The 21,983-nt window shown below is 34.8% G+C and overlaps 1 protein-coding gene across 1 annotated transcript; it reads left to right on the forward strand.

Annotated features, from left to right (window-relative positions):
- Positions 1-11,830: 11,830 nt before the first annotated feature.
- LOC127105276 (uncharacterized) lies at positions 11,831-20,856 on the forward strand. Its single transcript, XM_051042442.1, has 17 exons — positions 11,831-12,478; positions 12,877-13,393; positions 13,479-13,730; positions 13,930-14,021; positions 14,503-14,712; positions 14,788-15,189; positions 16,055-16,227; positions 16,386-16,485; positions 16,585-16,638; positions 16,885-17,076; positions 17,206-17,265; positions 17,919-18,032; positions 18,180-18,341; positions 18,438-18,551; positions 18,694-18,795; positions 18,867-18,946; positions 20,097-20,856. The coding sequence occupies exons 1-17, from the start codon at positions 11,939-11,941 to the stop codon at positions 20,686-20,688; spliced, it is 3,756 nt and encodes a 1,251-aa protein (XP_050898399.1). The 5' UTR covers positions 11,831-11,938; the 3' UTR covers positions 20,689-20,856.
- The last annotated feature ends 1,127 nt before the right edge of the window (positions 20,857-21,983 follow it).

Raw genomic sequence — 21,983 nt, forward strand, 5'->3', positions numbered from 1 at the left:
TACCTCGGATCAAACGATCATCTGCAGAAGTCTCAGAACCCGATAAAGCAAAGACCTTGCCTCCCGACTGGTTCTCTCTCTTCGGCTTAGGACACTGTGGACTGATATGACCCACCTCTCCACAGTTGAAACAAGTCACAGTCTTCAACCGGCACTCTGCAGCCAAGTGACCACCTTTTCCACACTTGAAACACTTCTTCTCAGTACTGGTACACTCATGGATACGATGTCCAGCCTGACCACATCTGTAACACTTAGCAGGGGCACTGGAGTCTCCCCCACTAGGTCTCCTCATCCCACTCTGTCTCTGGAAACCTTTGCCAGCTGCATACGGTTTCCCACGGTCATTCTGATTCTTGCCTTTCCTATCAACCCTCTGCTGATAGCTCTCCGCTCTGGCCTTGGTATCCTGTTCAAAAATCCTGCAACAGTCAACCAAGTCGGAAAACACTCTAATCTGCTGATACCCAATAGCCTGCTTGATCTCGGGACGTAACCCGTTCTCAAACTTCACACATTTTGAAAATTCCCCAGTAGCCTCATCATAGGGAGTGTAATACTTCGACAGCTCTGTGAACTTAGCAGCATACTCAGTAACAGACCGATTGCCCTGCTTCAATTCTAAGAACTCTATCTCTTTCTTTCCTCTGACATCCTCCGGAAAGTACTTCCTCAGGAATCTCTCTCTGAACACCGCCCAAGTGATCTCAGCACTCCCAGCAGCTTCCAACTCAGTGCGGGCAGCAACCCACCAATCATCTGCTTCCTCTGACAGCATATGCGTACCGAACCTGACCTTCTGGTTATCGGCACACTCAGTCACTCGGAAGATCCTCTCGATCTCCTTCAACCACTTCTGAGCACCATCTGGATCGTATACTCCCTTGAACATTGGAGGATTGTTCTTCTGGAACTCACTCAGTTGACGAGCAGCTCCCAATCCCACAACATTCGGATTCCCTCCAAGTACTCCAGCTAGCATACCCAGAGCCTCAGCAATCGCAGCATCGTCTCTACCTCTTCCAGCCATCTCTATTCTGAATTAATCCAACAAGCTAAAACAATAAGTACTGATAGGGTTACACAACACCTATCACATACAGGGAAACAGAATAATTACGACTCGACTCGACCGACTATGCTCTGATACCACTAATGTAACACCCTTCTAAAATACCCCAATAAATAATTAAAACAACCAAACATAGATCAGAGTATATATGCAGTTTAAGGGTGTCACACTTGACACTTCACACCATGTTCCAATTTAACTCGTCATGCTCATTTATTCATCAAAATAAACATTTGCATAATCCGCAACGGATAGAAATTAACAACGACATGCAAAACATGTAACACATTACATGTAAGGTTATTCAATAACCAAACCGAAAACAAGGCAAAACATCCCGTCCCGATGTTACATCTACCAGAGCATGACTCACTAAGGAACTACACTAGACTCCAAGGACTAGCTTCTACTCAATCACTGCACGTTACCTGAAACATAGTTGTAAGGGTGAGTTCCTCAATCGATATAATAAGCATTATAAAATATCATGTAATGCTAAGTAAATGAACACATCTCCTCACCCTAATCATATCACACATTCAGTAATGGCAACATCAACTCATACTCATAATCATGCTCAACATAAACATCAAAACACATGTATAATATTGGAACACATCCATTCATATTATACACAATACATACATTATGCAATGAGACTCCATGCATGCGGTACCGACTATTCGTGAACATATAGTTCAACCTCACCGATCAAATCCAGATACGGCTACCAAGCTCACTAGTCCCACTCATTTGAGACCTAGTGACTCACTCACTAATTCCTCACCATGGGAATTAGCTACCACCCCAAGGGCTATGCTATGCACGCTAATCACCTAGCATGCAAACATCAACAATAATCCAAAATAACTCACTCACTAATTCCTCACCATGGGAATTAGCTACCACCATAAAGGCCACAATATGCAAGCTAAATCACTTAGTCATGCAAACATCAACAATCATCCACAATGGACATATGCTCACACTCTAAGCCATAAACAGTCCATTCACAATTGCATACATAATAGATACATCCACAGCATTATGCATACAATCATACATCATCCACATATTTATCACATAATCATATCATGCCACATAATCAATCACAGTATTAGCACGCTCTACTAATACCCCTACCGCTCAAAACAACGGGAAATTATCCCTATTATATCACACGCCAATATAGGCCAAACATCAAACATGCACACCACATTTAAATATAAATTTTTCACTTTTCACACAGTGTTAACCGGTTAACGCCCTGGGTTAACCGGTTAACGCAACACAGAACACGCTTCCTGACAATTTTAACAGTGTTAACCGGTTAACACCCTGGGTTAACCGGTTAATGCAAGACAGACAGCAATATTTCACAATTCATAACAGTGTTAACCGGTTAACACCCTGGGTTAACCGGTTAACGCAAGACAGAAAGTTGTTCCTGCGCTAACACGAACAGAATGCGGAATTCTCCGCATTTTCCGCCGTTGGAGGACTTCCGGACCTCCGATTCCAATTCCGTAAAAAGCTACACGTTCAGAAAATCACAACTCACCCAAATATAGATTCAATTACAGCTTTAACATAACTTATTCATCACAATTTTTCAACACTCATCATCCCAATTAGGGTCAATTCAATGGCTTATTACTACCCATTACATGTTAACCCATAATACCCATTTAACGACGATAAACCCCCCTTACCTGAGTTAATCCGGCAAATCTTCTTTGACCTTCAAGCTTTTCCCTTCTTCAACCCTTGTTCTCTTGCTCTTCCTCTTTGCCCTTTTCTCACTTTCTGTCGCTTCTCTGGTTTTCACGTGAAAAAACCCTTTTTACCAAATGGAACTCTTTATATATATTCCAACTTATATCCCAATAATAATCCAATAATTCCAATTATTTAATTAAATTAATAAATATACTATTAACTTAATTTAAATAATTATTATTATTTTATCGGGGTGTTACATCAAGAACATCAATTATAAGGACCATAAACAGCATGCGAAAGAAAAAGCATACACAAAAATGGAAAATGAAACAATAGTACCTTGCTTGTCGAATGATGAGGAATTCACTCTTATGAAGTATGCCTTTCAAGGAAGGTTAGATGGACAAGGTATATAGAAAGTGCATTAATATAACATTTAGGAAAGATTCGAGATGTCAAGAATCCTAAATTCCCGTCGAATGTTAAAGAAGGGTTCCGTCGCAAGTGGTTTTGTAAAAATTTCGACAAGTTGATTTTTACTATCAACATGCTTAAAAACGACGTCACCTTTCTCAACATGTTCGCGTAAGAAATGATGACGAATCTCAATATGCTTAGTACGAGAATGTAGCATCAGATTCTTAGTTAGGCTAATGGTACTAGTATTGTCACACATAATTGGAATACAACTTAGTTTTATATCAAAATCAAGTAATTGTTATTTAAGCCATAAAATTTGAGCACAAACAACTATGTGCCGCTACGTATTCCGCCTCGGTAGTTGACAATGCAATCGAAACTTGTTTCTTCCTATGCCAACTAACTAAGGAATTCGAAAATATGTGACAAGTTCCACTAGTATTTTTCCTATCCGATTTGCAACCAGAAAAGTTGGAATCGGTGTAACCAACTAATCTACAATCACCTCCTTTGGAATACCAGAGCTCATAATTTGAAGTACCATGAAGATACCTAAAAATGTGTTTGACGACTTTGAGATTGGATTCCTTATGAGCCATTTGATATCGGGCACACATACAGACACTAAACATGATATCTGGCCTAGATGCAACGAGATATAGAAGAGAACCGATCATACCTCTATATTTCTTTACTTCCACATCTTTACCATTTTCGTTTCTTTCCAAGTTACTGTTTGTAGCCGTCGGAGTGTCAATTGACTTTGTATCAGGTTGAAAAGTTGGAGTTTTGGGATAAAATCCGTATGCGAAGACAAAAATCGCACATTAAACAACGATGATGGTTGTCACCCTTGGTGACGGGCAGACCATCATCACATTGGGAGAGACGGCATGTCTCAAATATGGCTGACGAGCATTAGCGATGACGAAGTGCACATACATAAACCATCATCACGTGATGATAGGCGCCTATCCTATTCCCATAACCATCAGCGAGTGATGGGTATTCCAAGAGAGAGGGCGACAACCGTCATACCTTTGATGGTCAGATCGTCACCCCTTACAAAATGACTTTTTGTGATTAATATGACTTTTCACAGTGATGTCGTTCCCGACATATTTTTCATGTTGTTCGAAGTTGAAAGCGCTAGGTAGGGAGTGTGTGCTGACCAATTCAATTAATGGTCTTTCCATGAGTAATAAATGTGCAACAAGATAAGGAGTTGAGTCATTGTACTAATGAAGGTGAATCAAGAGTTTGAATGATCATGAATGTATTAACATAATAAATATCGTAATGACGAGTATCAGGATGGTAATAGGCGTGGGAGAATTTTTTGAGTTGGTGTAAGTCCGATTATGCCATGAGTTTATGCTTTAAACCAGCGTCGTATATGTTTAGGTTCGGTAAGAACCAATGTTATTTGTGTTAGGTTCTGTAAGAACTGACATTGTTGGTGATTAGATTCACAAGGACCGATGTTTTAGCCTTTGGCAGTGTTTTAAGTTCGTGAGAATTGGCGTTAGCCTTAATTAGCGATTTAGGATTTCAGTCTGGCTATATGGGACTTCAGTCTGACGATTTAGGATTCTCAGTAAAAATAACTCTGAAAATTCGGCGGTGTGTTCCATGGTATTGGAGGTTCGAATGGAAGTATTGTATTTGTTTTATGTTTATCATGCATCATTACATATCAGAGTTAGGTTAGGACTTCAATCCAACGATTAAAACTTCGGTCCGATGTTGTAGGATTCTCAGTAACATAACTTTAGAAACCGATGATGTATCATATGTATGGGAGTAGAGAAGATAGAACATTACATTACATTATTAAATAAAGTATGTTATTCAACATTGTGTTTGAATGAATGTATTGTTAACAATATGATGATATCATGTATTTTGCTTAGCTGAAATGAATTGTCATTTATATCATTATGTCAATATATATATATATATATATATATATATATATATATATATATATATCTTTTGCAGAGTCAATTTATTATTAGTTGATTTCAGTATTATTAACATTATTATTAACATAATTAAATAGTGATATTAATATCAGTATTTTTCGTTGCTTTATGTTATTTCGCCTCTTATCAAACCTTGCGTCCACTAGTAGTTTTATTTCGTTCACAACTCTGATATTGTAACATGACGAGGATAATTGTTTTGCTGTTTTCTTTTAATTGAATTGAATATCATGTTTTATTCTTAGTTGGACTTCAGTCCCGTTCATTGAATAAAAAGTGAGTAATTGTTATGTATACCCTTATTGATATCTTTATATTCTGCAACAATTTATGAAATAAAGGATTAAAAAAATCATCAGGGTTTAGAACATTACAATATGTCCTTCATATATACTCATACATATTAAAACTTTGATTAGGTATCGATATTTAAATTAAAAGGGTAATTTGAGAATTTTGAGATAGTTATAGCTAGATTTATTAGGATGTAAAATATATTAGTAGTATACCCGTATGAATGTATGGGGTGAGGTGGTGTCACCTTAATTTTAGTAATACGTGGGTATTAGTTTAGTATAGTGAAAAATATACTATTTAAATTAAGAACTAATATAATTATTTAAAACACAAAAAATAATAACAATTACAATAAATACATCAATTTTATAATATTGAAATCAATTAATATTAAATTTCCATTAATTACATGTCTTGATCCCATTAATTACGAAAATAAATTTAAATTTATATATATATATATATATATATATATATATATATATATATATATATATATATATGATAATTTATAATATATGATATAAACTTAATAATATAGTTTCAATATATATCATTTTAACATCAAAATATATTGACATTAGAAAAAGTAAAAAAATAGTGTTTTGTAAAAATGATTATTTAGATAAAAAATTATTAATTTTGGTTAACTTTTTTGTTTAGAATACAAAACAGTACTAATACTAATATCACTATTTAATTTTGCTAGAAACAGTCTTAATAATTATTAATTGTTTTCATGAATAGTGCTAATAATAATATTAATAATAATAGAATTATTTAATTTTATTAATAATAATACTAATAATACTAAAATCAATTAATAATAAATTTTTATTAATTATTTTCATGTCTTGATTTCATTAATTATCAAAATCAATTTAAAACTGCATTATATATCAAATATTTTTGTTAATAATATTGTCGAACTTAACGAAGTCAATTAATAATAATTTTTTATTAATTGATTTCATGTCTTAATTCCATTCATTACTAAAATCAAAAAGTATAATAATAAATTGAATAATATATTTTAAATTGTTAGTTCCTGAGACACTTTTAGTGAGAAGAGAAAGAGAATAACAAAAATAAAGATTGTATTATTGAATGATATACAAACTGAATTACAAAGTATCTATTTATATACACATAAGTGACTTGACTACTAAGTAACAAATATAACAACCTTAAACCTTAATTATCTTTTGGGTTTGGGCCACACACAATTTGAACTATATTATATCTCAACATACCCCCTATAATCCAAGTTGTCGGACAAACATTTTTATAGTCGATCTGAACTATTTCTAATTTCTTTCTCAAATTCAGGAATTTGTCAATCTTCAATCCTTTGTGAAAATGTCGGTCAACTGTGCTTCACTTGAGCAATGTCTTACTTCAAGTTCACATTAATTTACCTTCTCCCTTAAGAAATGAAAAATAGTTTCGATGTGCTTACTCCTTCCATGCAAAACTGAATTCTTCACAAGATTTATGGCTGACTTGTTGTTGATCTGCAACACCGGGAGTTTCTTTACTTCGACTTCCATTTCTTCAAGTAGAGATCTGGTCCAAATTGTTTGATAAGCAACATATGATCTTACTATATATTCAGCCTCACGCGATGATAAGGTCACCACATGTTACTTTCTCGAGCACCATAAGATTGGGGCACCAGATACTTGAAAGAAATAACTAGTTGTGCTTCTTCGATTCTCCTTATCTCCACACCAATCAGTTTCTGAATAACAAGTAACCATAACTTCTTTGCTTTTAGAGTCTCGTCAAAATAGAATTCCATAATTTATCAATCCTTTTAAGCATCTCAGGATTCTTCTTGTAGCCTTCATGTGTGACACCCTTGATTCGCTCATGTATATGCTCACTAGTCTAATTGAGAAACCTATATTAGGTCAAATGTTACACACATATCCCAAAGATCCGACAATTTGTTTGAACAAAGTTGCATCGACTTTGTCTTCCTCTCCATGCTTCTCCAACTTCAAATTTGGTTCGACAAAATGAAGATGCAGGAGTCGAATCATCCATCAGAGAATCTCTTGAGTATCTCTTTGACATAATTTCTTTGATGTAACATCATACCTTGCTTCGACATTCGAAATTCCATGCCTGGAAAGTAAGACAACTTTCCCATATCCGACATTTCAAATTCCTTCTTCATCAGCTCTTTGAACTTCGACAGGTTCTCCAAGCTATTTACAGTCACTAGCAAGTCATCGACATATAAGGAGATGATTGTTATATCTTGTGCCACAACATGACATATACACGATACTCAGATTTTCATTTGACAAATCCCAATTCGGCTAAGTATGAGTTGATCTTCCTGTTCCATGCCTTAGGTGCCTGCTTGAAACCATAAAGCACTTCAGGCGACTTGTATACTTTTCTTGCTTCCCGCTAAATGAAAAACCAAGGAGGTTGTGTGACATACACCTCGTTATCTAGAGGACCATTCAAAAATGCTGATTTCACATCTAAGTGAAATGTCGACCAACCTTGATTGCATGCCAAGGCGACAACTAGTCGAACAGTCTACAATCTTGCTACTGGTGCATATACTTTAGAGTAGTTGAATCCTTCTATCTGAAGAAAACCTCAAGCTATCAATCTCGCCATATATCTTGCTATCGACCCATCAACATCTTGCTTCAACTTGAACACACACTCCACTTCGATAACTTTTGTATGTCCTAACAATTCGACTAACTCCGATATGTTGTTTCATTCGATTGCTTGTAACTCTTCGACCATAAACGACTTCCACTATTTATCATTTAAGGCTTTGCTATACTTGATTAGTTTAACACCTACAAGTAAGGCGAAATGAACTAATTCTCCATATGGTGTGACTTCATCATCACTATTCACTTCATAGTCTTGAAGTCTTGTTGGGCGAGATCTAGTTCTTTGAGATCTTTGACTAGTACTAGCTACACTGTCTTCGACTTCGACTTTGTCAGGCATGTCAACAACTGCTTCGACTTCGACTAGGATATCGATAATATCTCCGACTTCGACATCATTACTTGCTTCGTCAAAATCATAGTTCATCAAATGCTTGTCAATTGCATCACTAGAACTCCAATCCCAGGCAGAATTTTCATCAATCACAATATCTCGACTCATTACGACCTTCTTATTAATTTGATTGAACAACATGCATGCACCAGTTTTATGATATCCTACTAGAATCATAGATTCACTCTTATCATCAAGCTTCCTTCTTATAGCATCAGGAACATGCTTGTAACACATAGAGCTAAACACCTTCAGATGACTCACTGATGTTCATTTTCCACTGCAAACTTCTCCAGGAACCTTGTTCTTCAACTTCTTGGTAGGTCACATGTTCATAATATAAACAACAGTGAAACAACTCACCCCATAAGAATTTTGGCAAATTCTTCTGCTTCCACATGCATCTTGACATGTATAATATGGTCATGTTTCTTCTTTATATTATTCCATTATGTTGAGGCATGTAAAGAGCAGTCACCTCATGATTAATATCATGTTCTGCATATAATTCTTCAAACATCTTGGATGCGTATTCGCCACCTCCATCTATTCGCAAAATTTTGATATTATTCTCACTCCAGTTTTCGACAAGCATCTTGAATCTCGTAAAGATTTCAAATACTTCGTCCATTCGCTTGATCACATAGATCCATAACTTTCGAATAAACTCACCGACAAACGAAACAAAATTCATGTTTCCACCAATGGTATGCTCTTCAAAAGGGATACACACATTTGAATGTACAACTTAGAGTATGCAGGGGGATCTCATTGGCATATTCAAAATAAAAGACTTTATGGATTACTTTTCGACTAGACAACCATCATCGAGTTTGTCGGGCATGTCGAAACTTGGTATGCCAGTTACCATATATTGAGTGATCGAAAATTCACATGTCCAAACCTCAAATTCCACAACCAATTATTCTTGTAGTCGACAACAGTTTTTAGACACTGTACTTCAGTCGAACTGATCATGGTTTAGAATGTCCTATTCTTCGACGAAGGAGATTTCAAGACCAAATTATTTTGAGTGTCGAAAAGTTCAAAGGCTCCATCTTTCATAAACATTGAGAAACCTTTTTTTACTAGTTGTCAAATACTTATCATACTGTACTTCATTTCAGGTACATATAATACATCTTTGATCATAATTTTTCCTCCAATACTCCTTTGAATAACTATATCGCCAATACCTTTTGCTTGCAACGAGCTATTATCAGCAAGTTTGATCTTGCTCTTCTTCGACGATTCGAAATCAGCTAACCATATTTTTCGACCAGTTACGTGATTCGAGTAGCCCGAGTCGAGGAACCAGATCTTAGAGTTGACGTGGCCATCTGCAACTATAGCCATAACCACAATATCTTTAGAATAATTTGAATCTTACCATGTAAGGTTCGCTCCTTCGTCCTTGCCTTTTGTCGTTACCTTGTCTTTATTGTACCAATAATGTTTGGCCAAGTGACCCCACTTTTCACAGTTATATCAATGCACATCTTTTTTCTCTTTCTGATAGGGGTTTCCTCATCCTCTTTTCGAGGATTCATAAGCCTTATCATCGACCTTCTGCTTTTGAGAGTTCGACCAAGACTTCTTACTCTGAGTCTTGTCTCCTTTGCCTTTTAACTTGTTAGAACCACCATGCTTCTTCCAAGCCTGAGCCTACAATGCTTGCATCGAATCTGGAACCCCTTTCATTTCGACAAACCTAATCTCACGCGCCTCAAACAAACCAACCAAATCTTCCAATTTCATGGTTTCAAGATTGTTGGATTCTTCAATAGCTACGATAATGTGATCAAAGTGAGAGATTAACATACGCGTTACCTTCTCAACTATCATCTTTTTAGCTAGAGTTTCACCACAACCCTTCATAAAATGGAAGAATTCTGCACCCTCAACATATAACCTTCAATCTTTTCGTCTTCTCCCATTTGCAATAATTCATACTGTCGCCGCCAAGTCTAGAATTTGACAACTTTGACTTTCTCATCTCATTCATAGTACTTGACAATAATATCACATGCCTCCTTCGTCCATTCAACATGAGAGATCTTGTCGAAATCCGCTGAATCTACAACTGATTGAATACAATACGCAACCTTGCAATCTTTCTTATTGGCCTCCTTGTTTGCGGCTCTTTGAGCATCAGTTGCGTTCTCAGCAAGCTCAGGGACACTATTAGTAACCTCTTAAAGGGTTTAATGAAAGTCAAACAAAGATTGCATTTTTGTCTCCATCAGAACCAATTCTTGCCGTGAATAATTGGAAGAGAATTCGAAATGCCATTAGTACCATTTATCTTTGCAACGATTGATTAACAACCCACGATCCCGGAAACATGATAACCGACGTGTGATTCTTAAAGACAAGATCCCGGAAACATGATAACCGCCGCGTGATTCTTAAAGACACGATCAAGAACATAAAAGGAGCTCTAGATACCGATTTGTTAGTGTGTGAGACACTTTTAGTGAGAAGAGAAAAAGAGAGAATAGAGAAATAAGGATTGTATTATTGAATGATATACAAACTGAATTATAAAATATATATTATATACCCCTAAGTGACTTGACTACTAAATAACAAATATAACAACTCTAAATCCTAATTATCTTTTGAACTTGTGTCACACAACTTGAATTATATTATATCTCAACATAAATAAATAATATGTGCTTTTAAAATTGAAATATATTGATTTTGAAAAAAAAAACAAAAAAATAATGTTATATGGAAATGACTATATAGCTAGAAAAAGTACTAATGTTAATATTACTATTTAATTTTGCTAATAATATTAAAATCAATTAATAATAATTTTCTATTTATTGATTTATGTCTTGATTTTATTAATTATAGAGAAATTTATTTCCACACATATTAGATTAAATAAATGGTCTATGAGGGAATTAAAGTGTAATTTTGATTAGGGTTTTAAGATTTCAGTAGCGGAACTTATTAAACATTTTCATTGATAATAATGGTAATAAATAAGATTTCATGATTCATCTATTCTTTTAACAATAAATTATATGCGACTATTTTAAAAGTAATAAGTGACAAAATATAAAAAGTTTGGAATAAAATAAATGACATTAATATATTTAAAGAAACACAATAAAATGAAAAATTTAATTACTTAACAACGAAATCAAAATATGTTTTAAGTTACAATTAAATTAAACTTGAATCATTCCAACAAGGGTTTAATATTAAACCAATTTAATAAATTTAAATAAAACTATAGTGTTATTTTGTATAGTTAAAATTATAAATAGGGTTAATAAACCCTTAAGCCGTTGAGGATCCAATTCCCTAATTAGTACATATAACCATTCCATAAACCCTCACTGCCGTGTGCGCCAAGGTTTGCCATTTGATTTGGCTTTCGACAATGCAAGGAATGGAAATTGAAGAATCATCATCAAACTTCAACGAATCTATGGAAGTTGAAGAATCAGCATCCAACATCAACGAATCCAGTGATGATTTATGCAGTTCAATTCTCTATCATTCTGGAGAATCCACCGACGAAAACCACCAACACCTCCGTGCCGTTATCGGTGCCATGTCTCAGGAACTCAAACACAACAACCTCCCTTCATCACCGGTTGCTTACTTCGCAGCCGCTTGTTCTTCCCTGGACCGCATCGCATCCGAACCTAATCCGCCTAAGCACCTCATCGACGCGCTCCTCACCATTCTCTCTTTTGTAATCGCTAGAGTTCCTGTTGCAGTGGTGAAGAATAAGACGGAGTTTCTGTCCGAGCTTGTTTTGAAAGTTATTCAATCTCCGTTGAGTTCTGAAACTGCAGTTATTCATGGATTGAAGTGCCTTTCGCATTTGTTGATCAATAGAGACAATCTTCATTGGCGTGATGTGTCTCCGCGGTTCGATGTCTTATCAGGGTTTATTACTGATTCACGACCTGAGGTAATAAATATGAATTCTTAACCTCAATTTTCTGTGTTTTACTTTATCCATGCGAAATTGGTGATTAATTTGATATTTGACGTATCAGTTTTTATAAAACCCTAGTTGATCATATCCGAAATAGGAATTATACAATGCAAGTTTGTGTTTGTAACAAATATTAATAATGTGTTTGGATTGATGGAATGCGATGGAATGAAGCGTAGTGGAATTGAATAATGTTATGTTCCGTTGGTTGGATTGGTAAAAAACGATGGAATGAATCACAAAGTGATGGAATGTATTCCATCCAATTCCATTACTTAATAATTTTTTTATTAAATTCCATCCTAAAATATAGAATGCTTACTTAATTGCATATATACTTGAATGCTGTGTGCTGACTAGATTTCCAACAGGTAAGAAAGCAGTCTCATTTGTGTCTCCGTGATGTCTTGATGAGCTTTCAAATGTCTTCGCTATTAGGATCTGCAAGCGAAGGTGTTAAAAACATGCTCGACAGCTTTATACTGTTTGCTGCTGGAGCAAATGAAAATGCTGACCAAGAAAGAGCCAAACAGCTTTTGTACATTCTCGATGCCTTGAAAGAATGCTTTCCTTTCTTGTCGCTAACATACAAGACCAGCATCCTTAACTACTTCGAAAGTCTCTTGGTTCTACGTCAACCACTACTCACAAGACGCATAACAAATTGTTTGAATTTCCTCGTTCTATACCCGGCAACGAAAGTTTCTCCTAAAGCACTACTTGAGGTGTTATGCTCATTATCGACTCATTCTACCTCATCCAGTGTCATGTCTGGAGATGGATTAACATTTACTGTCCGCTTGCTTGATGCTGGAATGAAGAAAGTCTTTTCTCTAAACAGACAAATGTGTGTTATTAAGCTTCCCAGTGTCTTTAGTGATCTCAAAGGTATCATGAATTTCAATTGTTTGCGTATATTTACATGTTTTTATTGGCAACTATGAAATTTTATTTTTTACTTTTAAATGCGCAGATATTTTTGCATCTGAACATGAAGAGGCCATATTTGCTGCCGCAGATGCACTCAAGAGCATGATCAATTATTGCATTGATGATATTTTAATTAAACAATGCGTGGATCAGATGACTTTGGATGAATCAAGGAGGTCAGGACCAACCATTATTGAGAGAATTATTGCAATTGTTGAGAGCTTACTTGGTTATCACTATGCTACTGCCTGGGATAGAGTATTTGAAGTTGTTTCAGCTATGTTTCACAAGCTAGGTATTTTGATTGCTGTCAAGTCTTGTTTCTGTTTCTTGCATTGGCTTATAATATATATATTTTGTTGATTGGTAATTCATTAGTATGGTTTACTGGTTTATTTTTTAGATATTTTTTCTCTTCTAATTTCATTCCTCAAATAGTAGCTGTGTAAAATTCCTGTTACTTATTTTTGAGATTACTGTTATAATCAATGCAGGAAGTAACTCTCCTTACTTCACGAGAGGTATTCTCAAAAACATGGAAGATATCCAGAAGCTGACTGATGAAGATTTCCCCTTTAGGAAACAGGTTTAACGATCCTTTCTTTCTATGATGCGTTGTGCTAAGCAACCAAAATATGAGCTTTCATATGTTTTTTTCCCAGCATGGCAGGCTGACCTGGTAAAATGTTGTATACGCTTGGAATTATTATATTATACTATGATATTGATATTGATTATTTTAAAAGGAAATTGGTGTTTTGTATCAACCCTATTATTCCGTGACAAATAAAATGTGCATTCAATTCAAATTCAATGATGTTGATGATGTATATATGTGTATTATTATTTATTATTATTATTACTATTACTATTATTATTATTATTTGTATGAGTAGACAATAATTAACTATTTAAATTTCCATGATTCATGCAAATTTGAGTGTTTTCTTGGTTTGTTTTTTAGCCAATAACTTAATTAAGTTAATTTTTGTTTAGAGGATCTTCAAGTTTTTCTTATGCATAACAAATTACTGATTTAAAGTACCGGTTCACTCTATACCGTGCAGCTTCATGCATGCCTTGGATCAGCTCTTGTTGCAATGGGACCTGAAACCTTTTTATCCCTTATACCACTGAATTTGGAAGCTGAAGATTTATCTGTTTCAAATAAATGGCTTATTCCAATTCTAAAACATTATATTGTTGGTGCAAGTCTAAAATATTTTACAGAGGAGATTTTTCCTATGACTCAACGTATAAGGGAGAGGGCTCAAAAGGTATTGGACATTTATTTTGCGATGCAGTGTTATTTTTCTCCATGGTATTCATTTCCTACCCTGTACATTTTGCAGCTTGAGAAGCAGGGACTGAGGGAGTCATCAAGGAGTGCAGACGCACTTGCTAATTCTTTGTGGTCTTTGCTGCCTTCATTTTGCAACTATCCTTCAGACACTGCTAAAAGTTTCAAAGATCTAGAGACACATTTACGTAGTAAAGTAAAAGAAGAACCTGATATTCGTGGAATAATATGCACTAGTTTGCAGATTCTGATTAGACAAAACAAGAATATTAAGGACTCAAATGATAAGGACAATATTGGGCAAGATATGGCCGAAGAACATATTTTGGTTAATTGCTCACAACAGGTCGCAACAGAAAATTTGAGGGTGCTGGATATATCTGCAAAGAACTTGTTGAAAGATCTGTCAGAAGTGTTCCTGGAATCTTCAAAAGATGAAGGTGGTTGTTTGCAGGTACTATTTTTTCAATGTTTTGTAGTTGAGCCAAATGTATGCAGTGTGTCCTTTCCCTTGTATCTTCATGCATATTGGCATAACATAAAAGTAGAGTTTGCAGTGCTGCAATTCTTTATTTACCCAATGCACATGTTTCAGCTTTCATTATAATTCTATATTTTTATACAGCTTTCGACATATATTATCATCAGTTTTACTCATGGTATTTTAATTGGTTGAGGTCCTTGATGTGCAGATCACTGTATTTTACCGACAAAGATTCGGGTATATATTTAATGTCAAAAATAATTCTCACCAGTTGCCAGCATTTTATGCTTTGTAGTTTAAACAATATTTTGCATTTATAATTCATTGTCCATGCTCACTCCCCATCTAGTACATAAATTAATGTCAAGATTGAATTAAAGATATGACAAAACACGCTCTCTCCCTAAAGAAATATCCATCATCATTAGTTTAAAAACTCGAATAGTGATTATGTGGCTTGTAGAGCTTATTGGTTTGTATTGCTCTTTAGTTATCCATGACTAGGCATCTAAAAGGAAAAGCTTTAGAATTGTTCTGCCAGGTCTTCAAATGTGAATATAGAAATAGTAGAAGTTATATATGGAATACCAAGACAACTACAGCTGACAGATATTCATTAGACTGATAATGATTTTTGGAAATATTAAAAATGGTAACCATTTCCTGTTTTCATTCCTTGAGTTGAAAAGGTTGCTGCATAGTTTTCATGAAAAGATGAAGTGCTCTATTTTTTCTGCATTGCTTAATTACTTGACAGCTGAGAATTAAACCTGTCCTTGTTTTTGTTACATTTAATCTATACAAGTTTATAATGATGGTTTTGCTTCATTTACAGGCCACAATTAGGGATATCGCTTCTATAGCAGAAAAGAAAGTCGTACAAAACTTACTTAATAAGAAAATGTCGGACCTTTTAAAATGCATTCAAAAGGCCAACAAAATAAACGATTCCGAAAGTTCTAAGCAGATTGACGATGCATCAAATGATGTATCACAGTCAGTTCTCAGGTGTTGATTATTTTCTATTTCTCTGAATTGTGACTAATTGATTTTCTTGTGAAGTTGGAAATTAGTTCTTATCCAATCTGCATTTTACTAAATTATCTTATTTGCTTGTTCGGTGTCACCGTGTCAATATTATTTCATAGATTTTCTTTTCATCGTAGGACACGATTTCTTGATTTAGCAGTTTCATTGTTGCCTGGATTGGATGCGAAAGATATTGATTTATTGATATTTAAAGCATTAGTAGAGCCAGCATTGCAGGTTTGTCTGATATATGTAGTGCTCTTTGCAAGGAATCTCTGAAACTTCATTTTTAAATAGTCAAGTTAAGAAGATGGTTATTGTGATTATCATTTGCAGGGTGTTGGTGTCGTGCAGAAGAAGGCATACAAAGTTCTTTCGATCATTCTCAGGGTATTTGTTTACTTCATATTATTTGATTTCCTGATTAACACAAATAGAAGTTTGAAAGTATTTATCTCAAAAAAATATTCATGTTGGAACTTCTTGACTATAAAATGTTCAGTCAAGGGTGTTGTCATGGGTATGCATCTTGTATTGGTTTTTATTTATCAGTTAAGTGATCATCAAAGTTGTTAATGTGCATATTTTCTTGGAGCATTTCTGCTTACTTTTTTCTCGCTGGATTATTCTTGACAGAGCTCGGATAGTATTGTTTCATCAAAGCTTGAGTATCTGCTCGAGCTTATGGTTGAAAATTTTCCTTGCCATTTCTCTGCCAAACGTCGTAGACTTGATTGCATTTACTTCTTGATTGTCCATGTCTTGAAGTCAGAGACAGTCAAAGTTCAGTTCCTTTACTTCTTAACAGCCCATGACCCAAAGTCTAAGGTATCCAAAGTTGGTTTTTTGTTCCATGTTTGTCACCACACTTTTGTTGCAGTGTATCTGATATGTTTTAAAGTCTGTCATCATATTATAGTATAGCATAAAGAATCTGAACTTATGTATTGCCAACAGGATGATTTGAAAATCAGGCCAGAAGTTTTCCTCACCGAGATAATACTGGCTCTTAAAGAGGTAATGGTGTCTCCCTTTCCCAGTATGTAGCATTTTTTATAATACATGAATCAATATATTTCTTTTGCCTCTACACGGTTTTTTCTGGCACCAGTACATTTCTTGGGTATCCAGTGTCCACACATTTTTAGGTTTGGGGGGTGGGCTCTATGTTGCGAGGCTTCATGATCCTAACTGGAATTCTCTGGTGTGTCCATTCATAGTTGTAAAGTAGTGCTGAGCTGTTTCACTCATTGTTGGTGTTGAGGTTTGTGTTGCCGCCATATGTAAGATACTAGGATGCATAATATTACTGTTGCATTGCACCGGCAATATCCATATTAACCAGCAAGCCGGTGATCCCTACATATCTAGTTGACCCATATTCTTCTGAGAATCCAACAAAGCACATATGACCGAAAATCACCAAGCACGTATCACTTTTGAGTAAAAAATGCACTGCTTTCACTCAACTTAGTTATATATATATATTAAGTTTTTAATAGGATGGAATGGCCATTATTGTTTTCTATGTGATTTTAATTATTATGTGGGTATAATGTTCAGTAAGAAATAAAAAATGTCTGTCACCGTTATCACTCTTGCCCATCAGTTGCTTAAAAATTATCTTCACAAGCTTTCAGAGGTGCTAAATTTGGGGGTTTTATTTACAGACCAATGGAAAAACCAGGAACAGGGCTGGTGACATTCTGCATGAAATTGCCCATGCATTTGGAGACAAGGAGAGAGGTGGGAACAGAAATAACCTGTATCAATTTTTTATCAAGGTAAATTCACAATTTAATTGTCCTTGCTTTTTAGATCTATTTTATTTGGTTCAATTCAATATTTTGTACTCTTAATGGTAGAAAAATGTACAATTTATGGATTGCCTATACTGACAGTAATTTGATTGTGTTGTTTTGTGAGTTAAGGTTGCTCACGGCCTTGTTGGGGAAAATCCACATATGATAAGTGCAACAGTTATATGTTTAGGTCGCTTGGCCAAAGAATTCTCTGATCTTGTTTTAAGTGCTTTTGATTTGCTTCCATCCATATTTATCCTGCTCGGAAAAAAGAATAAAGAGATAACTAAGGTTTGTTTCATTTTCCATTTTGTTGGTTAAATGCATTGCTGACTGAAGTAACATTTCCTTGAGCCATTGATTAAATATCCGTCTTCATGTTTGCAGGCCAGTCTTGGTTTGTTAAAAGTTTTAGTAACCAAATCACAAGCAGAAGGATTGCATTTGCATCTGAGGAGCATGATTGAGTCTTTGTTCGCCAAAAATCATTTTAAAGCAAAGGTTTTTGTTTTTATTATCTTACGTGATCATTTTTTTAAAGAAAAATAATCAATGTGATTTCATTGATTTGTTGAGGATGGCTATTTTGGATTTCAAGCTATTTATTCATTATGTGAGCGAGTGAGATTCAAATTATTTTCAGGTCAAACGTCTTTTGGGAATGCTTGTCGAGGAGTGTGGATTGGAGGCCGTTAAAGCTGTCCTGCCTAAAGAGCACATGAGACTCCTTTCCAACATACGCAAGGTTTGTTCAACAGAACTGGTAATTCTTTGTGTTCAAGTCTTCACCTAATTTTTTATCCATTTGAAAAACAGATCAAGAAGTGGAAATTGAAGAATCGAGGTGCTAAATCTGAAGAAACTAGGTCACATGTTTCAAAGACAACTACATCCAGGTATCTAGTATTTATGTCATGTTTGTTTTAGCTTTAAAATATGGATTTTTGTATTTTCAAAAATGGATTTTATAAAACTGTTTTTTAAAATATTACAAGTTTTTTATATTCGTTCCTTTTAAATTGAAAAACTATTTTTGACATCTTATAACATAAACGTACGTTATTGAAGATCAAAACATAGTCAAAATCGTAATTTTTTCAAAAATTTGTATCTCAAAAATGTTTTTCATGAAAAACTATTTGAAATAGCTTCAATATTAGCTTTTTGAAATTTTAATATCCAAAAAAAGTTTCAATAAATGATAAAATATCTAAAAAAACATTTTAAGAATAACTATTCAAACCAAAATTTCATTTGAAGCTTTTATAAAAAGTTTCTTTGTAAATTTTTTTTACACAAAATTATGTTACGATGTAAAAATCATTTAAAAAAACAAAACAAAACATACGGGCCCTTATTTGTATTTTCAAAATGAAGAGAACTAGTTTTAATTACATAATCCTCTGTGTGAGACTTTGATTATCTATCCTCTTGCAAATGTCATGTATATTGAAGTTTAGTGAACTTCTACAAAAGAGCGTTTTTTAAGTTTAGTTCGCCAGTAATCTTTACAAAACATGCGCAGACATGTTAAAGTGACTTGTTTGTTGTACCCAAAATTGACATTCTCGTTCTGAACTTGGCAAGCGACAGGACGGATATAAGTTGTGCGGTGTTTGTGTTATGACTCTTAATATGCACTTCAAAAACCTTAATAGTTTTTTAGTTAATAATGTGCAATATTGAATTTGAAAGCAGTATCTTAAGTTGCATAGGGACGCAGAGAAATCTTTTTCAGGCAAAGTAGATGGAACCATACAAATATTTTTTTGGATTTTGTGGCTGTTTTCTATATTAACAATTTTGATAGAAACATGGTCCTTGATATATCATTATATGAAAGTTGATCCATGTAGCTGACCCTATTTAGTGGGATAAGACGTGGTTGTTGTTGTGGCTATTTTCTATCGTATTTTTGGTAAAGCATAAATTGGCAGTAGTCTTTGATGAATAATCCGTTATGTGATGAGTTATCCAAAAACTACTATAGCCTAAAGTGTCCAGAGAATATGTTCAACTAATAATGTTGTTGCCTGTTCCATCTAGGTCCAATATGAGGCTTATAAAGAACTCTCCCGGGCATTTATCCATCGAATCAGATGAGCCACTTGATTTACTTGATCGGCAGAAAACAAGGTCAGCTCTTAGATCGTCTGAGAATCTCAAAAGGAAGTCAAGGTTAGACGATGATGAGATGGAGGTAGATTCTGAAGGACGTTTGATTATCCATGAGGAAAGGGAACAGACAAAGGAAAAACCATCCGATTCAGATTATGATGCTAGGAGTGAGCCTGATAGTCATTTGTCTGCGAGGTCTGGAACTAAAGCCCAGAAGCGGAGAAAAACAGCAGAGTTTGGTAGGGGTTACACTGGAAAAGAATATGGTTGCAAAAAAGCAGGTGGAGATATGAAGAGGAAGGATAAGCTTGAACCTTATGCATTTTGGCCACTTGATAGAAAAATGATGAGTTGTCGGCCAGAGCATCGGGCTGCTGCAAAAAAAGGTATGGCGAATGTGGTAAACATGACAAAAAGGCTTGAAGGCAAGAATGTTTCTGGCGCGCTTTCTGTTAAGAGTATGAAATTAAAAAGAAGTCATAAGAAAGGAAGCAAGCAAAAGAAGAAGGTATTTATTTAATGAGATAGGAAAGACAGGTTTTCGAGTTGGAGTTTTCTTTCTTATACGCTATACACAGAGTAGCTGTGTTAAATTTTAAAGAGATTGATATCATATTTTACTTGCACTGGACTTCGAGGAAACAATGTTCTTTTGAAAAGAAAATAAATTTTATACCCTGTTTTGATTTTTGTGATCTCATTGAAGGAATTAATATTTTGAAAATGTTCTACGTGGCTGAGTTTATGAATTGTAGCTATCTCACTGTTAGCATGGAAACCCTAAGCCGTATCAAGAGTAATGCTATATAGAGAGAGAAATATGCAAATTGCTGCAGTCGTAAATATCAATGTCAATGCTTACTTATAAGTTTCCCAAATAGAAAACAAATAAATATTTTGAATACTGCCATTTCTTTTGAAATTTATGTAAATCCCACATTAGGATCATGTTGAATGGGGAAGGCGAAGTTTGTCTTGATAGACATTTCCTCATTCTCTTCGTTTTTTAAATGATTATATAAAATTATGATTGTTTTTAATCATAAAAAAATATGAATAAATCTCTCTCCTTAATTCTCTCATAAGAATATGACATAAATAAATCATATTAAATATCCTAAAAAAACATTTCTCTTTTTACGTTTAAATAATCTCCTAAAAAACATTTCTCTTCTTCTTCCTTTGGTCCTTGCAACTCCCTATCCATTCTCAACTCTCAAACCCTAATCGCCCCTTTCATCCTCCCTAACTCCCTATCTATCATCTTGGCAACACCATGGACATCCACTCCATCTTATCTAATATCCTTCTCTGATACCTGCGCTTACCCGTTGTTGAAGTTTTCCTTAAGGCTAACTTGTGTGTTTCTTGGCCTCAATTCCCTGTGGAGAAAGTTCAATAGGTATGAGCAAGAAGTCTGTTTTTTATGCATGAACCAGTCTGGTACTTGAATTCCAAAGTTATCAGAAACTTCATCATCAGTTTTACAATAAGGATCATAACGTTCATCAAACTTTGTTGAAAGATAGGCTGCTAGCTGAATTCTAATAAGTGCCTCCTCTAGAACAGTTCTGCACTGCTCTCTGATCAAACTTTATACAATTATGAAACAAAAATTTACCCAAATAGTTTTGATGACTAATAGACAATCTTTCTTCCTCTTGAATCTGTCTCAACAATGTTCTTTTCTTTAGCTTGCAACATTGTGATCCCTAAATTTGATACTATTTCTAAGGAAATGCAATTGGTTGCATTCAAGTCTTGTAGCATGAACGAGAACTTCCTGCAGTTGCTTACGTGGAGAGCTCTCAACAG

This window comes from Lathyrus oleraceus, chromosome 7 (assembly GCF_024323335.1).
Source record: "Lathyrus oleraceus cultivar Zhongwan6 chromosome 7, CAAS_Psat_ZW6_1.0, whole genome shotgun sequence".
In the NCBI taxonomy this organism is placed as follows: Eukaryota; Viridiplantae; Streptophyta; class Magnoliopsida; order Fabales; family Fabaceae; genus Lathyrus; species Lathyrus oleraceus.